Source organism: Pteropus medius, unplaced genomic scaffold, assembly GCF_902729225.1.
Source record: "Pteropus medius unplaced genomic scaffold, Ma_sr-lr_union100, whole genome shotgun sequence".
Classification (NCBI taxonomy): Eukaryota; Metazoa; Chordata; class Mammalia; order Chiroptera; family Pteropodidae; genus Pteropus; species Pteropus medius.
The window spans coordinates 13,435,325-13,461,399 of NW_024340849.1; the positions used below are offsets into that span (position 1 = coordinate 13,435,325).

The following is a 26,075-nucleotide window of genomic DNA, read 5'->3' on the forward strand; positions in this document are numbered from 1 at the left end:
ATAATATGTATTGAGAAGCAATAGATCAACATTAGGAATTTTTAAACTTACAAGTATGTCTGGCCAGTGAGTAGTTGGATCCACCACTAGTCAAACCAAATCCCTCAGGAATTTGACTAGAGCTTCGAGGTCTGGTCAACAGTTTAGGAGGTTCAATTTCAGCACCAAATTCAGCTCCTATTACTCCTAGTAAAACAATAGCAGTGGCTTGTTTCCGTCTTTCCTCATAAGATGTGGAAATTTTTTTCATTTGTGGGACACTTGCTAAGCAACCTGAAAACCAAAAACATAAGAATATAAATTAAAAGAATATCAGTATAAAAAAGACATGTGATTATAAAAACATTCAAGATTGCTCATTCAGGAAAGAATAGTCTTTTCAACAAATGTCACTGGGACTACTGGTTATCCACATGCAAAGGAATGAATCTGGACTTCTACCTCTGACCATGCAAAAAATCAACTCAAAATGGATCACAGCCCTAAATATGAGCTAAAACTAAAGAACTTGCATGAGAAAATATAAATGCAATTTTTCATGATCATCAGGCAATATTTCTTAAATATGATACCAAAAGAACAAGTAAGTTAAAAATATTTTTAAGTAGACTTCATCAATACTAAAAACTTTTATACTTCAAATGATAGTTATTAAGAGAATAAAGATAACATATAGACTGAGAGAAAATATTGTCAATCATACAACACTAAAGGATTGTATCCAGAATATATCTCTTACAATTCAATAGGAAAACCCAACTTTTAAAATGGGCAAACAATTTGAATAGATAATTCTTCAAAGATATATAAATGGCCAATATGCACATTAAAAGATGCTCAATATCACTGGTCATTAGGAAAACGTAAATCAAAACCACAATGAGATACTACTTCATATCCACTGGAATAGCTGTAATTTTTAAAAAACAGACCATAAATAACATGTGTTGTCAAAATAATACAGAAATTGAAACCCTCATTGCTGCTGGGAATGTAAAATGGTATAACTTCTTTGGAAAACAGATTGGGAGTTCCTCAAAAGTTAAACATAGAATTACATATGGCCTAGCAATTCCACTCCTGGGTCTCTACCCAAGAGAAATGCAAACAGATGTCCAATCAAGGACTTGTACATGCATATACACACCAGCATTGTTCATAATAGCCAAGAAGTGAAACGACTCGAATGTCCATCAACTGATGAATGGATAAACACAATGCGGTATATCCATTAATAAAATACTATTAAGCAGTTAAAAAAATGAAGTGCTGATACATACTGCAGTGTGGATAACCTTGAAGACATTATGCTAAGAGAAAAGTCCTCACAAAGGGCCATATAGTGTATGACTCCGTTTACATGGAATGTCCAGAACAGGCAAATCTATGTAAACAGAAAGTAGACTAGTGATCGCCTAGAGCTGAGACGGAGGTTAAATGATTAATGATGGCTAATGAGTTATTAGATTTCTGAGGTAATGAAATATTCTAAAACCAGATTATGGTTATATCTGCACAACTCCAACAATACTAAGAATCACTAAATTCTACATTTTAAAAGGACAGATTTTATGAAATATAAATTATATCTCAATAAATCTCTTTTTACAAAAGAATTGCTCATTAGCTCATTTATTATTTTGCTCACTAATTTAACAAATATTTATTGAGCATCTACTTTGGGCCAGAGAGTTACAAACATAAAAATAAATAGTCCAGGTTCTTAAGAAACTCACTAATGCATGAAAAAAGCCTGTTCACAAAGGCAAAAATTCTGAATTTAAGACTCAAAGGATAAGTAGGAGTTTGCCAGACAGTAAGAGGGATGGGCAATAAGAGAAGGCAAAGGATGAGAATTTCATCCGGATGAACCAAACGTAGAAGTGTAAACAGGCATTTGAAGAAGTATTTATAACCTGGACAAAGCTCACCATAACTTCATATTCAAAAGGGATACCAAGATGTACCCAAACAATAATGGAAAACAATTTTAAATCTTCATTAAAGTATCAATAAATAGGAAGTAATTAGAGGAATTACATTCCTAACATATGACACTATTTAAAATTTTTTTTGCTAATCTTTCTCAGTCAAGAATACACCTCATTCATGCTCTCCAAATTCTAAGACTTAGTCCTTTGCTCAGTCCTACCCACTTTCTAGTTCTACTTCTTTCTATAAATGGCCTACCTTTTATTTTTTGTTTGGTATTTATTATGCGATATTACAAGCATCCAAAGAATATCATGATATATACATGTACACGATCAACTTTATATAATTTTAATGTGTTTCCATAGGTGATGAATTTCAGAAATTTTAAAAATTAACTAATGTAAATATAAATGAAGTCTACTATGGATTGTGGCTTGACCTGACTACCTCATCTTCACGTTCCAGAGATCACCACGATCCTGACCTTATCAAATGTTTTTTATCTATTATATAACCATATCAGTGTTATCTGAAATGTTATATATTTTCTGTCCTTTAACTATGCTTGCATTACTGGGATAAACTCTGGATGGACGGATGGATGGATGGAAGGATGAATGGATGAATGGACAGATGGATGGATGGATGGATGAATGGATGTTGATTGATCGATTGGTAGGCAGGTAGATAAAGAGACCAATACACAGACTCTGAACTAAATTTGCTAATAGAGTTTTTTACATTTATGTTCATAGATGAGATTGGACTATAATTTTTTCATATACTATTCTTGCTGGGTCTTAGTAGCAATATGATAAAAGCCTCAAAAATTGGGTTCAGTAACTTTCTCTCCCCAGTTTTTTGAAAAGTTAAAGGATTCTTGACGTTTGATGAAACTTTCCTCTACAATTATCAAGGCCTGTGTCTTAGGACACTCTTCCTGGAGTCAGCGGGCAGGGTATGAAGGTGTGGGGGGGGAGCAGGGTGGAGGGAAAAAAAATTTTAAATTATGAATTCATTTTTTGTAATAGTTACTTATTTGGTCTGATTTTCCATTTCTAGAGTCACTTCTGACAGCTTATAGTTTTAAAACAATTATATATGTCATCTAAGTTTTTAAATTTATATTGATGTGAAGTTATTTACAATATTCTCTATGATTAAAAAACCTCAATTCTATCAGTTGCTACAAAGAGATTATAATCCCTTTATTTGTGCCTTTTCTTCTATTATTTTTCATGCTTTTCTTGATCAATTTTGCTAGAAATATATATTTTTTTCAAATTTTCCTAAAACAACTTTGGTTTTGATCTTATTGTTGTATTGCTTTCTATTTCACTAATTTCTGATGTTATTTTTACTGTTTCTTCTTCCCTTTTCTTTAGGTTTTCTATTTTTTCTCTTTGTTTTGTTTTTAGGTTGAACATAACTCACTTTCATTGTTTTCGGTTATGGTTAACACTGTCTGTCGCATAGTTAAGACCCATTTTCTTCTTCTCCTTTTATAATACCACCTCAATTTTAACTGAAGAGCAATGCACTCATATCCTTTCAATGTCCTTCCAGGAACTGAGGAAGCCATAGCCTATCTCCTGGCTTTAGGCTTTACTCATGATATATTTTAAGTCCTCTCTGCTCACAGGAGCCAAAAGCCTGCTTCTGGAAAGCAGCTAATGGTTTCAGCCCAGATCATTGAATTTTATTCCATTACTTGTCCACAGAGATATCTATCTTTCCTGAGCCTAGTTATGTCTCTTTGGTTTTCTATTTGTACATTTTATCCATCATACCTATATATTTGGTACAGAGGGATTTAAAAAGTGAACTTCTGGAGCCATCTTGATTGGAGGTCAGCTTTCTGCTCTAATATTAATCCATCCAGCTTTTCTGGCCTCTTTCAGCACACTGCTCTACGCATTAATTAAATCAATACAAAAAAGGGCCACCAGAGCTCAGTATGCCAACTAAGAAATTAGCAGCAGGGGGCTGTGAATACTTTTAGATGTTTTGTTTTATTTTGTCTCTTGTTCTTCTGCCTTGTCATTCTATACTGTTGGAGGTGAGGTAGGGGAATAACAACAGGGGAGGCTGCATGGGTACCAATACACAAGAGGCCTTTGTATGGCAAGCTGAGGACTTTAACGTTTGGTTAATGGAAAGCCATTGAACAATTGTGTATGAGGTGATGACATCAGATTCATTCATCGTTGATAAGATCATGACGGTTGCAGTCTGGAAGACAGACTGTGGAGGAAAACAAGACTGGTGTCAGGTAGAACCAAAAGGTAACTCATGCAATGATCAAGTGGAAAATAGTACCAGTGATGGTAGACGGCATTCATTCCATTAGTTAGTCATTCGGCATATCAAAGCTGAACATCTAGTATGCACATGGCATTATGCTAATATAAATTAATGAATTAATATGAATTAATTGGAATGAGAAAAGCAAAGTCCTTGTCTTTACTGAACTTAAAGGCTACTAAACAGAAATTGGAATTGTAAAGGTTACAAAATCAATGAGAATTTTATGGACTGAGAGAACAGTATATTTAGAAGTAAGAAACCAAAGCATGAAAGAATTTGTTGATTTCTATTTTAAGGATAGGTAACTGGGCTGGAACTCTATGAATCAAGAAGATAATGGCAGAAAATGAGGTAAGAAGCAAGAAAGGGCCAGGTCATAGATGGCGCTCATGGTCATATTTACCATTTACAATTTGTATCCTTTGAACATTGGAAGATACTCAAGATAGGGTTTAAGTCACAGAGTAGATTTAGGGTTTTAGAAAATCATTCTGAGATGCATGAAGAATGCTGGAATTGAAGTGATCAATTAAGAGGGGATTGTACAAAGCAAAGTGAAAGATCAAGGTTGGCTTGGTGTTGGAATGTTAAACCGGAGTTGCAGAGAAGTGAACAGCTTCAAGATCAACAGTGAGGTCTGGGTAGTTGATGGCAACACTGCAGAAAGATTTCAGATGTCCTGCCCTTCATTCTTTTAAAAATCCTAATGGACTACGACAAAAGTAAAACAAAACCAAACCGTTGTCAGAGAGGTATGGCCTTTCCAGAAGCTGAATTAAAAAACCCATGGAGCTCAAAGTTTTTTAGAATACACTTTACGTTCCATTTACTCAGCTGTGCTGAACTGCAGAGTAGAATGTAGGCAAGAAGACCTACTCGAGTCTAAGAAATGGAACTGGTAGGATACTGTAAAGAATTTAAAAGTTGGAAAGGAATAATTAAGTAAAAAAGTGGTATAAAGTACTTAAGGAAAACGGAGGTTGGTTATCTAGAAAACTAAGGTGGTAAAATCAAAGAATATTTACTGTTTATTTGGATTCCAAGAAAAGTTTGGTGCAACTGAATACAAAAAAGATTGGCTGCTGTTGCAGCTGTAGTTTCTTACGTTCTGCATGTCACACTTTATTGTTGAAAAAAAGTTAGTTCTGGGAATTTGCCATTAGTTTTTAAACAGTGTATAGAAAGATAAAACTAAAATGAGTCCACAGAGAACAGAGATTCATCTTTAACAATATTCTACTTCCTTCATATAAAATGTTATTACCCATTTTCCTAATTTAATTTTTGTAGAGTATATTTCAAATTACAAGCAGACTGCTTTACAATGACACCCTTCTAATGTTATACAATTACTTTATAACTTCCAGGGTCAGAATAAGTCATATTTTATAACTTAAAATTTCTTATAAATAGCCTCAAAATGTTTGAAAATATTTAGGTAACATAAGAAATATCTTCTAATTTGATACCATAGTATACATTTCTGTCTCTTCATGGATTTTTCCCTAGTTTTTTAAAGACAAAAAAGAAATGTTAGTAAAAGTATTAGTGTGTTATATGTGATTATAGATTCAAAATATGACACCGATTTGTGATAGTTTATAGTAATTAAAGGGGGAAAAAAGCCCTGAAAGCTCAACCATACTAAGAAAAAAAAAAAATCAATAATCACTGCCTGTGTATTTAGGATGAAAATGGACCCTAATGTTGGGCAAAGTGATATTTAACAATTTGATAATCTATATCTCAGTACATGCATTTAAACCCAACTTTATTTACGTACAAGAAGAGCCACAAGGGGTAAGAGCTCTGTGCCACTGTATCTAGATTCCCCTAGTATTTCTTTTACTCTTCACATAGTATTCCTGAAACAGGAAGCAAGCCAGGCTCCCCTCCCCCCACGCCTCAACAAGAGCATGCTCCATAACAATAGTTCAAAGGAAAGCTCTATTCTGCACTTGCACTGATTGTTCTGTCAGCTGACCTCTGCAGAAGGGAATTGCTAACCGCTGCCTTGCTCCTTAGCTGACAAATGAATGATCGCAGCTCCATCTATTTTCACTATGGCTGCCTCTAGCCCAGGTGCTCAGACAGAGAGCCCGGTGTGACATCTTAGATCAAGATGAATTGGCACAAACTCCTGATCCAAGATTGTTTTATACCATTTAATTTAGTTTCTTCCCCTGCTTGGATGAGCACAGCTCTGGTTATGGATTTCTATTCTAATGTACTGAAGCAGGCCCTGAAAGAAGCCAATGAAGCAGCTGCTGGAGCAAGGGACTGCAGGGATACTGATCAATAGGCAAGGCATTGACCCCAGCCGTTCAGCCTCTGCAACGGCCACTGCTTGAAGGGGGAGGGGGCACAGAGGCACACATGGGCTGCTTCCAGTAGGAAATTAAACAACAGGGGCATGTGAGAGCTCCGCCTCTGCCCTGGTCCCCCACCTTCTCTAGGTTCTTTGTGTTTAATTACCTCAATCTTGTCCTAACTCCCACTCCTCAGGAAAGAATTAAGACTTTAGGGAAGTTTTAATAATGTACTTAGAGACAGTTATTTGTAAATTGTATCCTTAAGCTAATAAAAAGAATCATAACAGGTGCCTTCTGCTAAGTGGCCAAAATGTGAAATCTTAATTAGCTGTCAAATACATCCCTTGGTATAATTTAAAGTTTGTCATGTGCATAGGCTCATAAAAACAGTCCGACTGGCTATGAACACTACTGATGCTGAAATGCTGTGGTATGTAATTTTTATCAGTACTCAGATTTGAATAGATGATAGCTCTTTGTTAAGGAGAGAAGTAGGAGCAAGAAAAGGTCCTCCTAAGAGACACAGACTGATTAGAGGCAAAGACTGTACAGATAAGGTACAGATGTCATTCCGACTAGTGTTCTAACAATAACGGAGCAATTTCTGATTCTTTGATTTTTCAGATTTGGAACTATTTTAAATTATTGATTTTGCCTATGTTTCCTCTTAAATAACACCAGAAATATGCAATTAGCTGCAATGTTTTCTTAGAAATAAACTGACAACCAAATGGGAGATCTTGAGATATTAAAAATAAAACAATTCTGTAAAAGTAGACCTTTCTACAGTTTCATTTGTCTCATGAAAATTTGGTATTTTTTCACAGAGACATGCCTCCATTTAATCATGCTAAAAGGTGACATGGAGATCCATTTTCTTGACAGGACGGTTGATCACCCTATCACAGTAAGAAAATTAATACCTTCAACTAGCCCTGTGTAGAAAACAGAAACTACATGCAATGGTATAGGACATAAATGCTCTACATTTTAAGTTGCAAACAAAATACTTGTTCTGTGTGAAAATATGTTTACTCATTATTGGTTTACTTTAAACAAAATATGAGCCTTTGATTTTATTAAAACAACCGTTTAATTCATGCTGTGCTCCTCAAAAGTACATAATTGTCTTTAGATTTAGCATAATTGACTCTAGATTTACGCGAACAGGAGTAAACACTTCACTTACAGCTTAACTAGAACACAGGTAAAATATTTGAGAAGTTTAAACTATTTAGAAGGCTGTGAGATATTGATTACTTCATTTAAAAAGCAGTCAGAGAGTGCAACCAAGAGGTCAAGATAAATTTAACAGTTTGAAGCACTTTACTAAATAACTCTAAAGATCATGTTAATTGGCTTTGTGCAGTTCCAGGGTAAAATTAATTTTATCCTAGCCTACAATAAAAGGATTAAAAGACATATTAAGTTCTTCAGTTTTAACTGGAATAGGAATCAATGGCTTTGAATTAAGGCTAAAGGAAGTTTTATGAGAGATGGACTACCAGCAGATACTTTAAATGTGCAATTAGCCATATGTTGGTGGAGGAGTTATTGTTTTAGGTATTAAAACCTTAGATAAGAAGAAACCACCAATCTACTACTCTGAGAATATACTTTTAAGAACTGTGTGATTTGACCCTGAAAAATTGTTGTTAAAAATTTGATTCTTAGTTTAGGATACAGTATCAGAATGCTTTTTATAGTTGACATATACATTTAAAATTTTAGTAAAAATTAATGAAATGATGTGGTTAAATTCAATCTCATTCACATCAAGATTATTACAATATTTAAAACATTTAAAACCATATCAAAAACATATATTAAGGTTTCTGAAATCAAAATATTATATTTGGATTGGTTTTAGCATACCAATTTTATGCCAGAATGTTGGCCCTCAGTGGAGGTTTCACAGTGTAAATAAATTGTTTCCACATATGTTTGTCCTGAACATTTTCCATACCTACTTACTACGCTTAGGGTTTCTTAAGATTAACCAACGTCACCGTAACAAAAAATAAATTTTAAAAAATGTCAAATTTTACCAGATATGTAATAGTAATCTTCCAAATAAGCTTTGTTAATATTTAAAAATAAGCAAAACTATTTTAATATTCATTCGTTTTTAAAACAATTTGGTTTTAAAATGGTATAGTATTCTACTAATTAGATATGCTATCCAACATATCCCAGTTCTTAGTCAAATACTTTGAAGATGAATTAAATGGGACATAAAAAGGCATAGAAGGTGACAATCCAATGTGAAAAAAAACTCCGAGATTTCAATATCCTTGGTGGTGAATCTGGGTTTCATAAGCTCATAAAAAGAGTCTGTGGGTATATGCCATTGTAAATGATATAATTAAGTTCCTTCTCTTGTCAAGTGCCTTCATAGGAATATTACATGTTACTTTCACTGTTGGCACAACTTAGAGCACTGAAAATCCTGCAATCTTTACAAAATATGGCCAATAAACTTTTAGGATATGGACAAAAATTAAAATTGCAGATATGGCTGACATGTAAATTTCTACCTGTGCACCTCAAGTAAAAAAATGAAACATGCAAGTTTCTGAATATTCTTCTCAACTTCCTTGGGGGAAAAAAAAAGATGAACTGATTAAAATGACAATCATGGGACACGTCAACATTTATTTCCAAACTTTCACATTAATACCAAAGTGTGTGTGTGTTTGTGTGTGTGGGTGTGTGTGTGTATTTTCAAGATTCACTGTTACCAGCATAGGCGTTTCCTCCATTACATTGTTGCTTTGTAACATATCTGCCTGTGTTTTCCTCACATCTACTGACAGATATGGAAGTTGCTCCCTAAATCTCAGAGGTTTTTGCTATTTTTGTTGCTGCTGCATTATTCTCCCCTCACCTGGAAACTGAAGTAAACAAACATGCTATTAATTTGTATGTATGCTCGATAGCCCCCTGCTGGAACATAATAGGTTCTGCAAATGCATATATCTTTCTGCTGCTGATTAAGCCATTTTAAAATAATGCCTCTTGCACATGTATTATGGGTGTGTGCATTTGACAAAACACATCAAAACCATTTTCCACAAAATCAGATAAAAGCAAAATAAGTGAATACTCCAAAATGATTTTTTTTCCAAAGGAAATTTAATATTATCACTATCTTGGGGGTATGTTGATTATTTTGATCATTAGAAACCTTAAACTTTGAAAGCAATTTGTATGTTTTTCAAGTACAATTGTTGTACAATTTCTTATTCTTCACATAAACAAGTTCTATACCTGTTTCCCCACAATCTTTATTATCATACTTTTTCCTTTATTCTCCACCTTTATTCTCCACCGAAAGTTCATTTTTTTTTCCACTTTACTTTACTTTTAGTACAAACAATTTCAATTTGGGAGAAAACTGAGATGTAAAAAAATTCCAAATATCTAAGACATCCATGTAATTGGAAATCTTGCAGTTAATAATTATTAAGAATAATGTTCAATTCTTGGTTCATTTTTACCTTCCAAAGGTAGATCTGAGATACATGTCAAGTTTTAAAAACTACAAATTGTAACATTAAGAAAAGCATCCTTAGCTTTTTCAGGAGGAAAGAAATATTTAAGAATGATGACTTGTAAAATCATATATACCTAATAATCCTTTCTTGTACAATTAATGTTCAGAAAAAGGTAACTTCTGCAATGAGATTCACTTAAAATGCTGGAGTCAACATGACGTGTTTCTTTAAAAGATCAAATGGAACACATGAGAGTTAACCTCTGGTAGACTGTTCGAATACCTTCTATGAAGATTTTATACCTATGCATTACAGTACAGTGAGAAATAAATGGTTACATCTGAAGTCATTTTTATTCACAAAATGACAAATCATTTATTGGATTCACTTAAAAGATATTTTCACGTACATAATTATCTCTATCAACTCTGTGACACAAAACCAGATCAAAAGTGATAACTGCCTTGTTCTACCTTTGAGAAGTTAAAAAGTACATCTGTTCATTTATAAGAACTACTTGTATTCATTTTCCTGAAATACTATGTATTGGTCATAATAAAACACTGACATAACTAAAAGTTATTTTTAAAAGGTTTGCAGTAAATTAAAACTTTGAGATGTCTTGCTTTAATTTTTCGCAGTAGATTACTTCATAATGTTATTTTTTTATTTTGAAAAATTATTACCTTATTTCATATTTTGACTTCTCTTCTGCCTTCTTTACTATTAGTGAGGTATTAAGTAGAAATAATGGAGCCTAGTCAGGGGCAACAAAAAGGCTTGGGAATTAATGGCTAGGCATTTGAAGTGGTAGCAGATCTGGAAGAGGTTAAGGTGAGCAAACCCAAAGCAAAGTTTTATATAAGGATTTTAATAACCCAGTCCACAATTAGCAGAAATACATGAGCTTATCTTTTTTAAAAAATAAAATGCTATAAGTTATTAAAACTTTATATAGGTTAACACACAGTACAGTTCCTAAGAACTGAAAAACTAAAGAAATTTAAAGAAAAATATTTTTAAATTTAAAGGAGAAATAAAATAAAAAAGAAAGAAGAAAAATTTAGTAAAGAAATTTAAAGGAGAAATAAAAAGGGCAAAGACAACTTTGACTTAATTTACTAACCACATTAATAGAATATCAAGAAAGCAAAGCTTTGAAAAAGAAAACAGCAAATAAGTAAAAGCAAACTGAAGATACACGTTAAAGGTCTAAAAGCCACTGACAAAATAAACTGTAGCCTCCGACGGTTAAGGATATACTCATTATTATGTCGCGATCTATAGAAAAAGCAGTCCATCTAGAGCCTATGGAACACGCACGTGCGTAAATGACATAGCTGTTTTCCGAAGAGGTTTCTAAGTAGCCTCAGAGAGCTTGAAGAAAAATAATGCTCAAATCGCTATTAAAGAGCTGCGCAAATTTTTCATTTCTGATCTCTTTATATGTTTATACTTTCATCAATTTTAAGCTACATGTAGAGAGAAATATAGATTTTAATATTATTTTACATTTCTTCATTTTATAATGAAGATAACAAGCCTATCAAATTGACTCTAGTTGTTCTTTGGCAAATGTTTTCTTCACAGATGTTTTATTCTGTTTGTGTGATTTATTTTACTATGTGCTTTCTCAAATAAACATGTATGGATTTTAACATTTACTAATATTCTCTTTCATGTAACTATTTTATATGATTTCCTATTAATTAGTTAATTCCACTGATAATTTAGATCTGAGTTGCCTATCTTGCAAGTATCAAATTAAAATAGGTTTCAGGCCTTGAATTGTTGCACAGTCCTTCCAATGCTTAACCAAAAAAAACTAAGCACATACGCCTAGAGATCCTGAGTATCTAAGTCACTGATTTGCTACAAGTATAGATTTGTAAAACCTACAGTTCCTGAAATGAACACTAAGAGAAAAATTTAATGTTTTAACCTGAATATGTATGTAGTGACATATTCAGGTTTGTAACATGTCATACTATTTTTATAAAACTATTTTTTTAAAAAAATTTGTTTCTGCTACATAACACATAATCATTTTTTCAGAATTCTGCCTGATTAGGTTAGTCAGGAGTTGTGAAGAGATACCTTTCTAATCTTCTCTTAATTCATTGTTTATTAAGACAGATATTTCTCTATGTAAAAACCTAGAAAATACATGTATACGTATTGATGTTGGATACATACATCATTCATGATGGCTCTTCTATTTAACTGCTCTGAGACTTTGGCAGGGGATAAAAGGAACATAAAATCAAGAGAAGATAATATTTACCGAGAACTACTACTATCACTGCCACAAGTCAGTATCACAAATTACCATATAAGGGTTCAACAGAGGCAGACGAAAACAATCCAAAGCAAGAATTTGACATGTACTTACAATTTTTCTCAAATAAAACTGTTTCTCTTATTAGCAAAAGAAAATAATTGAAAAATTTCTGTAGTATTTTATCCAAAGTTTCTGATTTCTACAAAATACAGAAATAAGAGGCAGTAACTATTTATAGTAAAAAAATAATAATAACTCTCAAGATATATCAAAGGTAAAAGGTTCCCCATTCAAAAAACCATAACAACAGAAAAACCTGAAGTTCACCTTTTAAATAATCAAAAAATATTAGATCCATATAAATTCCATCTGCTTACATAGGGTGCTTCACATATCTACTGTGTTTGTTATAATGACAATTATATGCCTACTACAGTTGCTTTTCAAATTCTTCTACAAAAACAGACATACCATTAAGAATTTGAAAGAAAAAGAAAAAAAAATCAGAAGTAGAGTATAAAACATCTAATCCAAGATCAGGTGACAGTTAGTGGGGGAATTTTAGAATTTTAGAGGGTAAGTGAATCGTAGAGCTCTCCTAACTAAACAAATACCCATACTTTATAGGTAAGGAAGGTTAAGTAGGTTAAGTGTTCATGTGACAAGGTGAAAGGCACAAAGAGAGTTGGGCACTCGTGGCAACATCATTTCAGACTGATCTCTGGAATCTACACTGGCCTATAAGTCAGTGTTTGTTGCATAGCAACTAATTAATATTTGACATCTGAGCTAAGATCAATCTATATTAGGTATCCTCAAATCCTGCATAATTAAAAATGTTTCTTAAAAAAAAAGCCATGCAAACAAAATTTATAATTAGGAAAAAGTCTTAAAATAAGTTTTGGTCTATAGTATATAATAATGTTATACATTGGTTTCTACTGGGGCTCTCCAGTAACAAATGTAAAAAATGAGGGGAGATATATGAAGCAACTAGATTAAACTGTATTTTATATGAAATATACGTGTATATATATGTGTGTGTATATATATATATATATGTGGACTAATAAAACATACTGAAAAAAGTAGTGAGTATAAACATTAATACCATTTGAAGACCAAATATTTAATACATTAATCAACAGGGTAATAAAATAAGCACGCCATCCACAGAAACATCAGCAATCTCCACAGATGAAAATTTCTTCAAATACAATATATGGAAAAAAACATTAGTTAAAAATATAATTTTTAGTTTTAGTTACCTCTACATAAGCCTCCCTGTAAGTTAATGGTTACTATAAGCTCACAGGCACAAATATTTTCCAAACTTGTATACTCAACTCCAAATATTGTGGATAAATTCATGATCATTTCCAAAGTTCACGTCGTAATATCAGAGCATAGCTTAGAGTCACCATAAGGGTTAAGACAATCATTTTCTACTGCATACTAGTGCTATTCTAAGCCGATAGTGTGTTTAAATCCACACCAATGAAATCAATACAGCACTGTTCTATTCAAGGTGAGACCAAATAAACCTGTCTGAAGCTTTGAGAAATAGGCTTTGCAGTATACTTTGAGTGCTAAATGCCTTTCAGTCCAGAGATCTGTCATTAAATAATCATTAGCCATCATTCACTCTTCCTAAAAAGCTTAACATCTAAACTTGTTCAGCATCCACTAAGCATTAGTATAGACTATCAAGTAAGTACTCATTAGCACTTAAGGATGTTTCAGCCACTCTGTTTAACCATATTTAGTCTTATCCAAAAACAAAAACAAAAACAAAAAAACCCCAAAATATTAACACATATTTACCACTCAATTAGAGGGCAATTTTAACAATTGATTAGTAAAAAGGACATCAACGTAATGATCAGCCTCTTTTTGACAACATGGCATAACTCACAGAATTAAAATCAACTCTTTCTTGTCTGATCTATCCACATAAAACCTGATGCCTTTCCTACTATTCGGCATCATATATAATTCAGCATCACGTATAAGTCAGATAAAATTAAGTTACTCACAATAGAGAATTCATCAGGAAGTAATCTTGGCTTTGATCCTGTATTTTAAAATGATGCTTCTTTTATCAATGCTATTCATCTCTCACTTTCAATATATGATTATCCCAACTGCTGAATATCAACTATAATGTATCTTGCATTATATTAGATATCATGAGGTAGAGAGAAAATTAAGACATATTTATCTTCTTTTTATTTCCTGAAAGATTAAGTAAATAATATAGAATGATCTGTATTTAGTACCGTTACTGGACCATATACATAAATTCGATGGTCAAGGTAATTTTCTCCACGCTTTAAGAAGTTAATTCTTGTATGCTATTATACTGATCTTTTCAATTTCAAGCTAATATTAATGAAAATGTCATTTCTGAAAGACATTCATTTGTTATTCCTTTTTAAAAGTTCAAATAAAAATATATGGCCAGATACTTATGATCTCATCTACAGTTTCAAAACTTATTACTTTCAATTTTAATATAGATTTCAACCTAAATGAGTCATGATATTATATGAACATTTTATTTAACTAGATGCCATCTGATACTTTCTCAGGAGTATTTAGATAGTGAAATACAAAGTAAAAGTATTCTCTTAGCTATTAGGTACTTCAAAATGCCAAATATTGTATAAATTTAAACTGTAATAGAAACTTTCTAGTATTCTAATTATCACCCAATTTGATCTATGACTTTTCCATTTTTCTATCAAAATCCCAACATAAAGATTCAATGGCTAAGATATGAACAAGGGTAGTACTACTTGGATATGTTGGTAAATGTAATATCATAATATTATATTTTAATTTATAAAATGTTTTGAGGCTCAGAAATTAAAGGGGGTATTATAAAACCAAATCTCATCACAGATGATTTTTAATGGGCGAATTCTCTTATAGATGCTACCTTGAGATACACTTTCAATATACAATGTAATACAAAATGGCCATTTCCTTTTTCACTTGTTAAGGGACATCAACAGCTACACTGAATAATCAAATAGTTAACCGAAAACAAAGTCTAGTCATTATAAAAAGAAGAAACTTCTTTGAAAAAAATGCAAGAAAAGAGTAAAACTAAAACTCGTCTGCTTACGTAAGAGTATAATCTGTAGATAAGAGAATGAAGGAAAATCCAAAGTTTGTGTGAATACTGTGAGTATAAATGTCACACTTTCCTAAGAGAGCCTTGAATCTCAAAAAAATTAAAAATAGTTTTATAATAAAATATAGTTTTGCAATTTTAATAAATTGCCAGAAATTTTAATATTTTTTCAAAAATGTATAATATACAAAATTTGTACCACTGAACTTGACTTTGACCTCATTCTCCTTGAAACAGGTAAACTCTTTCAGAGCCTCAAATAAATTCTCGTTTTTTAAATCTATAAAACAGTGCTGGCAAAGTCAGCAAAGCCCGACGACAAAATCCTTTCATCCCTTTCAGAATCTGTACCAAGAATCTCTAACTGCTAATCTTATACAGTTTGTGAAATCAATGTTTATACCATCTTTCCTAAATTTTAAGTAATAAGTTTTACATTTTTATCATAATAATTGCTTAACGGCTTTAAAACAGAATTGATTTATTATCATTACAACTAATTTTAGTCTTTCTTTAAAGGCAGAAATGATAAGGGATTTTACCTGCTCTACCAAACAATACAATTGTCTTGTATATACTAAACAACGACGTTATGAAAAAGGAACAAAATGTTGTTTTCGAATAATTCACGCCTTTAAAGATATGTTAGATTAACTGTTAATACAAAAACATGATCAATAAAAGCAATTCATTCTTGCCTCTCAAATCTCACTGGGTATAGGTGAAACTTCGATAAAACTGGTACTCTTCTGGATTTTACATTTTGAAGCATGATTAGTATTTTATTGAAAAGTATATAGGAGTAACACAGTATTTTAAATTACAGTCATTTTGAAACTAAGTTGTAACTTATCCTGATTCTTTATGAATAGACTAGGTTCTTATTGGAAATCAATTGGGAGGCAGGTAAAATTAGACAGCCATGGTTACCAGAATATCAATAAGAGATAGCAATATCCAATTCTAAGTCTTATGCTAAAATAAAAAGAAAATAAAAGATACTAAAATAAAACACATTTTTCCAGGCAAATGTTTAAGATGCAGAATATATTTTCAATGCCATTACATATAATCTGAAATACACAATAATGAAAAATATTTTCATTATTATAATAATTTCCATCAAAATTATTATCAAAACTGGATTTTATTTTATATTTTTTCATTTGAATGTCCTAAACACTTAAGGAATTACACTAAAATGTAAGGATACAATATAGGCAATTTAAGCTTTATTACATTTAAAATATTTAATTAATATAGTTAATAAGTCAATGAAAAAAATTTTCCAAAAAATGTAGCAAATCTATACTGAATCTAAGAGTTGACTGTATAAAATTAATATAGATAAAAATAGAAGGGAGAGCTCATGACAAACACAGTTAAATGCAGACAGAATTAATCCCCAAAGCTAAACTTACAACATAACCATTACTTATGAACTATCTTGAAAACACATTACATGGTAAACTTGCATTTTTAAATTATTAAATCAATATCAGAGCAAAATCTTCACATTAAAAAATAAAGAATACAGAGATCCAAAATATCTAAACATAATAGCTGAAAATAGTAAAGTGCTTCTGAAAATTGTTTTAGTTTTACTGCTGAGTTTTTAATTAATTGTTAATGTATATATATTTATATGCAAATTATTTACTTTCTATACAACTGGATCTGCTTAGGTTTATATGAAAAAACTACAACTGAAATTTTCTAAAATATACTAACACATATTAACAACCTATTTCATTTACTCCATAAGCATCAATTTTTAAAAAATGCATATATCTATAAGATACAATCACTGAAATATTTTTTGTGTAAACATATTGAAAGAACCCGACATTGTAATTGTTAGCGTAATGTAATGGTTATATTACACTCGAGGCTCTTAAGCTGAATTCCTGATCCTAATTAAATGTTCAAAATGACTAGATTTAATTTTCATAAGAGAGACAAATCAATGTTATGATGCTTATTTTTAAAATATTTTTCAAAACCCTTAAACCAAACCACTCTGCTCTTTCCTAAAGTGACAAATACAGAAAATCAGTAGATTCTTGAAATATACTACTAAGAGTCCTGTTCAGAAATGAAAGGCCAATACCATATTAAAGAAAAAAAATGAAACCACAAATAAGTAACAGAATTATAGCAGGCCTCACTGTACTGCAGAAGCTCAATACTCCACTGCTCTGCTTCTGGAGGAGCTCCAGAGAGTTAACCTAGTGTGATAAAAGACTTGACAAAGCAATCTTGACTGTGCAGCAATGCTAAGTTGTGGACTAATACAAGAACAGGAGGCCCAATGGCTGTCTTTCACCACGCGCAATTTACACATGGCTTTATCAATAGCCTTAGTGCTGAATACAGAACACACTCTATTTGGCTTTCAGTCAATTAAGCTTTAAGCTGTCAGCAAACAAGACTTTTAAGTTAATTTTGAATCACCACGAATCAAGTTGAAGGTTGTGAAAGGGCGGCTCACATGCCGGCATGAAAAAAGGCAGTTTAATTGCCTCTGAATAGCTATTATATGCTGCAATTGGCCTATTGAATCTTAGATGATCTATTTATTTATCAAAGTGCTACCATCAAAGATTACTAAAAGAGTGAATAATATGAATTGTACATTCACTATTTTGCACAAGAAGTTGATGTGTTTGCAAAGGTATAAAGGATTCATATTTTTAAAGCATATTTTATTTTTTAGTGTAAAAATTTTGTGAGATGGAAAATTAGCAACACAAAGTAGTCAGATAAAAATACAGCAATTTCTTTTCTAGGACAATAAAGATATAATGTTTTAAAAAGATACACCCACTACCTTAAAATATTTTCAGGTATTATTTGACATAAAATTGATGATTTAGACTGCAAATACACCTTTATAAGTGTTCACAAAAAAACTTCATCAAATAAAGAGAGGCAGAAAAAGAACTGTAAAATTGAATTAAGTCAGGAATTTTAAAACAACCTAATTTAGAATTCCTTAGGTGAACTGCATCCTTAACTGTGAGAAGGGAAAGAACACCAAACTAATAAAGATTATTTTAACTAAGATTAAGGATTCCCCAAGAAAATGGCATAAGCAAATGATTATAATAATATAAAATTATTATATTCCTAATAATTTCATAACACCTATTTTTAAAAGACTCTGGCTGACCACAATCCTAATCAGTTTTTTCCTGAAATTATTTTTTTCAATTGCATGTACTCTGTTTATTATTACAGGGTTAGTCATGAGTGCTGGATGCCTATATTGATTTTTTTATTAGAAGAGAGCACTGAAGCATTAGGTTGAGTTGGGGGGGCGCGGTGTACTAGATTTTATAAACAGATGTAAACATGCGGCAAATTTAGAGATGGTAAAACTGAACCATTTTGCTTTGGTTGGAATGAGCTATGCTTCTTTTTACATGATAGTCCTTCAATACTAAATGTATCGAACCATGCACTCATGGTTAATTTACATAAGGAAATCATATGAAGATAAATGGTTATAAAGTATTAATGGTTTATATGAATTTGGACAGAGCACGGGTTAACTTTAGCATTCCCTCGAGGACAGTCACATATTCTTGGAAGCCTGGACCCATCGCTCTGTATTTCCAGTCAGCAGAGGCGACGGGCTTGGGAATCAGTACTGACTACCAGCATTCCAGGAACCACCACACAGCCAGGGTCTGCGTTTCAATGAAAGAGTGTGGAAACCCTTTTTCCTTCCCTCTTCTCCCATGCATTATCATAAAAACTTTTTTTTTTTTTGCTCTTATAATCACAAAATATCTTATCATTTACTGGTTACTCCTTACAAAAATTGATGCTACTGAAACCATAAATATAAAGACATTAAAGTAGAAAATGCCTATATAAGCTCAAAGGGGAACAGGGGAAAGAAATGGATCACCAAGAGCCAGACTTCCCAAGATAAAACAAAGCAGAAACCACGTGAAGAAGGGATATTCTTTTTCTTCATCATTAAGGAACATTAACATCTTTGTGTTCGATGTTCTAAATGTTCACTGTGCATCTCCTACTATATTTGCATATTTTACATATTTATTTAGGACACAAATGTTGCAAACACTTTCACATTACTTATACAAATGTCCACTCATCCAGAGTGTGGGAGGGGGACAACAGGGAACAAGACAGACCACAGTCTCCATCTTCCTGCCCCTCACATTCAGCAGAAGAAGGCAAACGCTCAAATAACGATAAATTACAAAATATAAGAGACTGCCATAGGAAACAAGGCAGAAAACAATTAACTCTGGACAGAGGGATCGGAGATAAGGAAGCTGAGGCACAGTGCAGAGTAAGTTGCACAAGCCTCACAGCTAGTAAGTGATGGAGCCGGAGTGAACCCAGACAGACTAGCTGTGAAGCCAACGTTCTCAACTACTACCTCTAAAAACAATAAAAATCAGGTGTGACACACCCTTGCTTCATAGACCTCAGTTCTCACCAGGAAAGCAAAGATAAATTAACAAATAAATGAAACCCAAGGAAGAAAGCAGCACTTGCTATTAAGGAAGGGTGACAGTAAGCAAATCATGGATATTCAGAGGAGGGTGACCTCAGCTGGGAGAAGGGCAGGCCTCACCGAGGAGGTGCCATTCAAAGTAGGTCCCCCCAAATTCATTTGGATTTGACAAAAAGAAATACAGCTGCATCTAAAGAATGTGAAATACATCCGTAGAGGCCTATTTCAACCATCATCCCATTCCTGGCCCCTACTTTTCACCCCCTCTCTCTTATTCCCTCTTTACTCTGCTCTGTTTTCTCCCATGGTACCTACCACCTTCTAACATACTATAAAGTATATTCATTTATTTTGCTTGCTCCCTGCCCCCCCGCCGACAACCTCCTCTCCCTGACAGAATGTAAGCTGCATAAGGATAAGAATCGAGATTTCTGTCATTTTGTTCATGGATATTGCTCAAGGTTCTAGGACAATGCCTGGCACATAGATGCTTAATAAATATTTGTTGAATTAATGAACAAAAGCACACAAGCAGAAGAGCTTCAGTCACGCACAGGAAACAGGAACTAGTTTGCTTTGGCCCAGGATAGTGACCATGACAATAGTAAGTAGAAGCTAAGCTCAGAATGTGAAGTCGTTTTAGAATACCGAAGTCCTGAAAACCAGCTTAAGGGGATTAAATAATATTCTAAAAGCAATGAAAATCCAGTGAAAATGTTTGAATCACATGGTGATTATTAGGAAGATCTGGCAACTGTACACTTAAGAGATCTGAGATATCAGAGAAAGATACTGAAAGCTATAAACTAGGGTCCTGGCAGTGAAATGGAAAAGGAGATATGACACAGCAGTAAAAACCGTGTCGTGTCTCTGTGTTTCACAGAGCTAAGAGGCAAAGAGGTGAAGAGTCAAAGAGAATTTTAAGGGTTCAAATCTAGGTGAATGGTGCCATTAATAAAAATAAGTTCAGTGTAAATGTAACTGAGTTTCAAGTATTTTAAAGATATCCAGGTGAAGCCTAGCAAGCGGTTGAAAATAAAAGCCTGGAGCTCGACAGAGAGATGAGGTCTGAACAGAGAAAGCTGGAAAACATCCTTGGTCAGGTGTGGAGTAAGGCTGTGAGGCTGGCTGAGCTTACCATGGAGAACGAGAGGTCTGAGCAGAGGACTCTGGGAAAAACCGAATCACTATGGCACTGCAGGAGTCAGAAAACGAGCCATGAAGAATGTAGGAGGGGAAGTCCCCTTCGGACAAACTTTACACAGACTTTCAAGTCGCAACTGAAATGTCAGGTCTGTTAGCTGGCCTCTCCTCTATGCTCCCACACTGCTTAGTGCAAAGCCTCACAGGAGCATTAAAAAGCTCTTCTGTGATTTGCCACTTTATATGTTTCATCCCTTACATCGCCAGAGAGCATTCTAGGGTGCCTCAGAGTGCATACTCACACACACACACACACACGTATATGTATGCACACGAGAGTCTCTCTCTCTCTCTCTCTCTCGGCCTGTGTATATAAAGTTTGGAGCTGCCAATACATATTTATGTACGTGTGTGTGTCTGAATGTGTGCATAAAGTTTCCTGCTGCCAATATGTTCCTGCCCCACTAAGAGTTCTATGCTCTGAGGGAAAATATTAAATCAAAAATCGCTATTTAGTGTTTTCCTCTCTCTCTAGTATAAAAGAACCAAGAAACCCAATATATTGCCTCAAAGGAAGGTAATTACTCTGGAATGTTTGGTAATGAACCAATAAAGAATTTTAGTATTATAGGGTCAATACTACCCACAGAATTGAAGTCTCATTCCTAAGGAAGTAATTGACGTATTCTAATAGGGTCCTCACTGCCAGCTTAAGCTTATAAAGACGTAATTAGAAGGAATAAAAGCAGACATCTCTCTCATATTACACAACTTTATCCTTCCAGGTTATAAGAAGAATTACATGAGGGGGAAGGTGGCCATAAGCAAAAATTTTAGAATAGCTGTGGTCTCAGCTAACAATCTCTACTTCTCAAAACCACACTGAGGGGAGAGTACAGGAAGGCTGTAAAATGGCATTAAACTCATTTTCAAAGTACTTTTCTTTTAAAAAGAAATTTTAGGAACAGCAGAAGGCTCTTCAATATTTTGTTATATGTCACAGGTATCAATATAGAAAAGTCTTAGTAATTTTAAGATAATAGCCTAGAAACATAAATCAACAATAACTCTTCTACTTAAGTAAAATGTGAATCATTCTTATTTAAATCCAAAGAAGATTTTAGAAATTAAAGGCACCTCACAAAAATGGAAGTTGATCTCTTCAGTAGAATAAATATACACAAAGGACCATCTGTTACGAGTCAAAGTGTTTGGAGTATGTCAGGGCACACTAATTATTTCCACAGAGTAAGTCTTAGAAATTTTAGAAAATTGTTGGAAGTTGGGGGAGGTCTTGTTCATCACACCACTAGTTGCCTTTAAGAGATTTTCCCTACGCTCCCCTGGTTTCCTGGCCCATCCTTCAGTGTTTCCCAAAAGCACTAGAATGACTTTTCTGATGGATGAGTCTAGGATACGGAATTTGTTATAAGCAGCTCAGCCCCTTCTCCTCTCTGGTATATATTTACTTGCACTGAGCAGATGTTCTGCTCTGCTCTCAGAGTCTGAGTTATACAGAAGCAGGTGCACATAGGGGAAAGGCAGAGGTTTTCCAGCACGGCCTGTGATGAATAATTAATTTGACTGTAAAATGTAGTATGGAAGAACAAAGGACCAAGACTACCAAGATACATCTGGAGAAGAAGGAAGATTTACCCTATTGGAGATAAAGATTAATTATAAAGTGACAGTAATTAAAACAGCGTGGTTTTGGTGAAGGAATGGATAAATTCACAAATAAAATAAGAAGCCAAACACAGAATCCAGGTAAATATATATACATATATTGTGAAAAAAGGTTACCTTTTTTGAATAAAAATGAAACTGAAACTCTACCTTATATACAAAAATCAGCTACAGGTAGATTAATAACTTACATTTCAGTAGCTGAAGTTTAAAACTTCTGGATGAAAGCACAGATGATGCTATAGGAAAGGATTATTAAATTCCTAAAAGCACTAGTCCAAAGGAAAGATGGATAAACTAAATTAGACAAAAATTAAAAACTTTTCACCAAAGACACCTTATAGAAATAAAAATATAAGATACAAACTGAAAGTATTTGTCATAAATATAATTGACAAGCTATTAGTATTCTAAACATATAAAGACTTTCTACAATTAGAAAGATAAATGATCCAATAAAAAAATGGGCAAAAGACTTAAACAGGCATTTCACAGAAGAGAAAACGCACATGCTCAACTCATGAGTAAGCAAGAAAATGCAAACCAGGGCACAATAACAGCATTTTCTAATCTAAACATGAACTATTGGAAAGGACGTAAATCAATAGAATCTGTCATATACTTTGGATAAGAATTTGACTCTATGTTATAAAGTTGATCATTTGCATATCTTAAAACACAGCAATTCCAGTCCCATATATATACTGAAGAGAAAATCATATGCATATGTATAGAAGACATGGATAAGAATGTTCAGAACAGCATTGTTTGTAATGATAAAAACAAAATAAAAAATTCTAATAACTCAAATGTCCTTGACAGAAAAATGAATAAACAAATTAGGTTTTTTTCCTATTTACTATTAGTAAGTAATAAAAATGGCTGAACTACAGCTACGTACAACATAAATTAATCTTTATAATACAAAGTATTACAAAAATATAAATGAAAAAACAAATATCAAATGATTGTATATACTGTGATAGCTTTTTATAAAAAGTTTAAAACAAGTGAAACTAAGTGATATGTTCTTTAGGCACTCCTACGTATAAGACAAAACAAACAAACGAACAGAAAGCAAGGAAACAATAGACACAAAATTCAAGAGTGGTTACCTCTGAAAAGGGAAGAGGATGGGAAAGGGAAAAAAGGAGGAATACACATATAAATATACATGTCAATATTCTCATTCTTGGTTTAGATGATGTGTGTGGTGGGTTCAGGTGTGACACAGTAATTAAAATCAGTTAATTGATTAAATAAAATATATTGCAAATTAGAGAAATCAAATAAGACAGGTCCTTTAACTTAATGAATCAATGATTGTTTTTGTGTGTTTAGTTGTTTGCCTATATTAGGGGAAACATCCTGAAAGAAAACAGAAAATGAAAAGGCAAATCATTTGTGTACAACTCATGAAACCTTTAAACCACTAAAATAAAGGTCAAGAGTAATACTTATGATATAAGGCTAAGAACGGGAGACACAAAATCAAGTTTTCCCTATAAGAACTTTAAATATGTATAGAAAAGCAGACTTAAAGAAATTCGTAACTATGTTAACAGCTATTTTGATGAATCAGTGGTATTCTATATTTCTTTATCTTTCTTCTAAAATTTCTAAAAAGTAATTTACATTATTTGTGTGATATTAAAAGGTATATTTACAATTCATACAAAGGAAAATGATCTTTAAGGAAATTTTAGAATTCTTCCATTTTAGAATTCTTCATTTTTCTGGAGAAACCCACTACTTCGATGTCATTAATGACTCTCTTTTCACACTCTCTCCATTTCCCCCCTTGTCCCTGTCTCAGGATAGTCCCTTTCCTCTCTTGACTCCATGTCCTAGTAGAAACAGTACTCAGCTTCCTTCTTTGCCATCACAAATCCTTCATGAATCCTGCTCACCCATCATTTAAAAATACTCCACCTGGAAAAAACCATGCGAGGTACGTTCAACCTTTGGCCATAAATAATTTGTTAACCTTAAAAGGTAAGTGGATAATTACTATAGCTTTCTGCTTTATACTGTTATTTTCTTCTCTAATGAGATTTTCATGATAGAAGCATCTAGATGATTCTAATCTGACTAATAGAGAATTTATGTCAATACAATGACTAGATGTTAGGTGATATTAAAGAAATAATGTTAAAATTGTAAATGTCCACTTTGTAGTTAAGAGTCATTATCAGTAAGAGATACATACAGAAGTATTAATAAAATAATAAGATGTCTGGAGTTTGCTTTAAAATAATCCAGTGGAGGGGAGGACAGATGAAATGAGATTGACTTTGTGCTGACAACTGTTGAAGTAGGTCATCAGTAAACGGACATTCATTGTATCATTCTAATTTTGTGTGTGTGCTCACACATTTCCATAACAAAAGTAATTTATGCTGGTCTCTTTGAGTGTTTAGCTTTGTGAAATAACCAAAGAGTATGAACAAGGTGGGGAATGGTCAATGAGTTGAGGTTGTTAAGTGAATGAACGTATACTGATTACAGAGAAACTTTATATCCTTTGAAATAAGCATAAGCACAGTCTTTGCTTGAAAGTAATGAAAGTCTTGCCTTAAAATATTTCATATTTTATTTTTCCAGCTTTTTCACTTAATCCTGGTATCTCACTACAAAATGACAAAAATTTAAAGCTGATGAAATTTCAAACCATTATTGTTATGTTTATGGTTCACATGTTCTACATACTGAACATGCAAAACATTTCTTATCACATTTGGCTTAAATTCCTTAAAATGGAGAATATATAAATATCACTTAGTTCTAATTCCAATTCATGAAAATCTGTGTGTCTGACTTTAAAACACTGCCTGTGTCTCACTTTTTTTCAATTTTCAGTATATGTACCAAAATTAAAATTAGCACCTAATAATAGAATCAGTGAAACTTTTCTTAAAAGCTTTTTGCTATGAGGACAATTTTGATGTCTGCAATGCTAGATATGCCCTGAGACTGAAACTAAGTAAATATAAAGTATATAAATGCAGAAGCAGATAAAAGTTTAGTCATTAAAATTCTTGTATTTATACTCTATCAGATGTTCAAATATATCAAGGAAAAACTGCTTGACTTCTTCACACCATTTAATCATTCAAAGGTGGTCAGTACAGTTTGCTACAACCAGTTTAAGAAACAGTAGAGAATCTACACTTCACATTCTCTGGGCAGTATATACCTGCTTTAGATTAAAATGCCTAAGAACTTAAATAAGAATCAAAGAACATGCTTTTGGGTATAAAGGAGTAAAAGGCAAGCAAAA

At 32.9% G+C, this 26,075-nt stretch overlaps 1 protein-coding gene across 4 annotated transcripts in view; it reads right to left on the reverse strand.

Annotated features, from left to right (window-relative positions):
* WDR7 (WD repeat domain 7) overlaps positions 1-26,075 on the reverse strand; it is a 278,744-nt gene that overhangs the window by 113,512 nt on the left and 139,157 nt on the right. For all 4 annotated transcript variants that reach the window (XM_039840991.1, XM_039840990.1, XM_039840984.1 and 1 more), the window contains one exon: positions 52-273. In XM_039840991.1, coding sequence (XP_039696925.1) covers positions 52-273 — 222 coding nt within the window. The remainder of the gene's footprint in view (positions 1-51; positions 274-26,075) is intronic.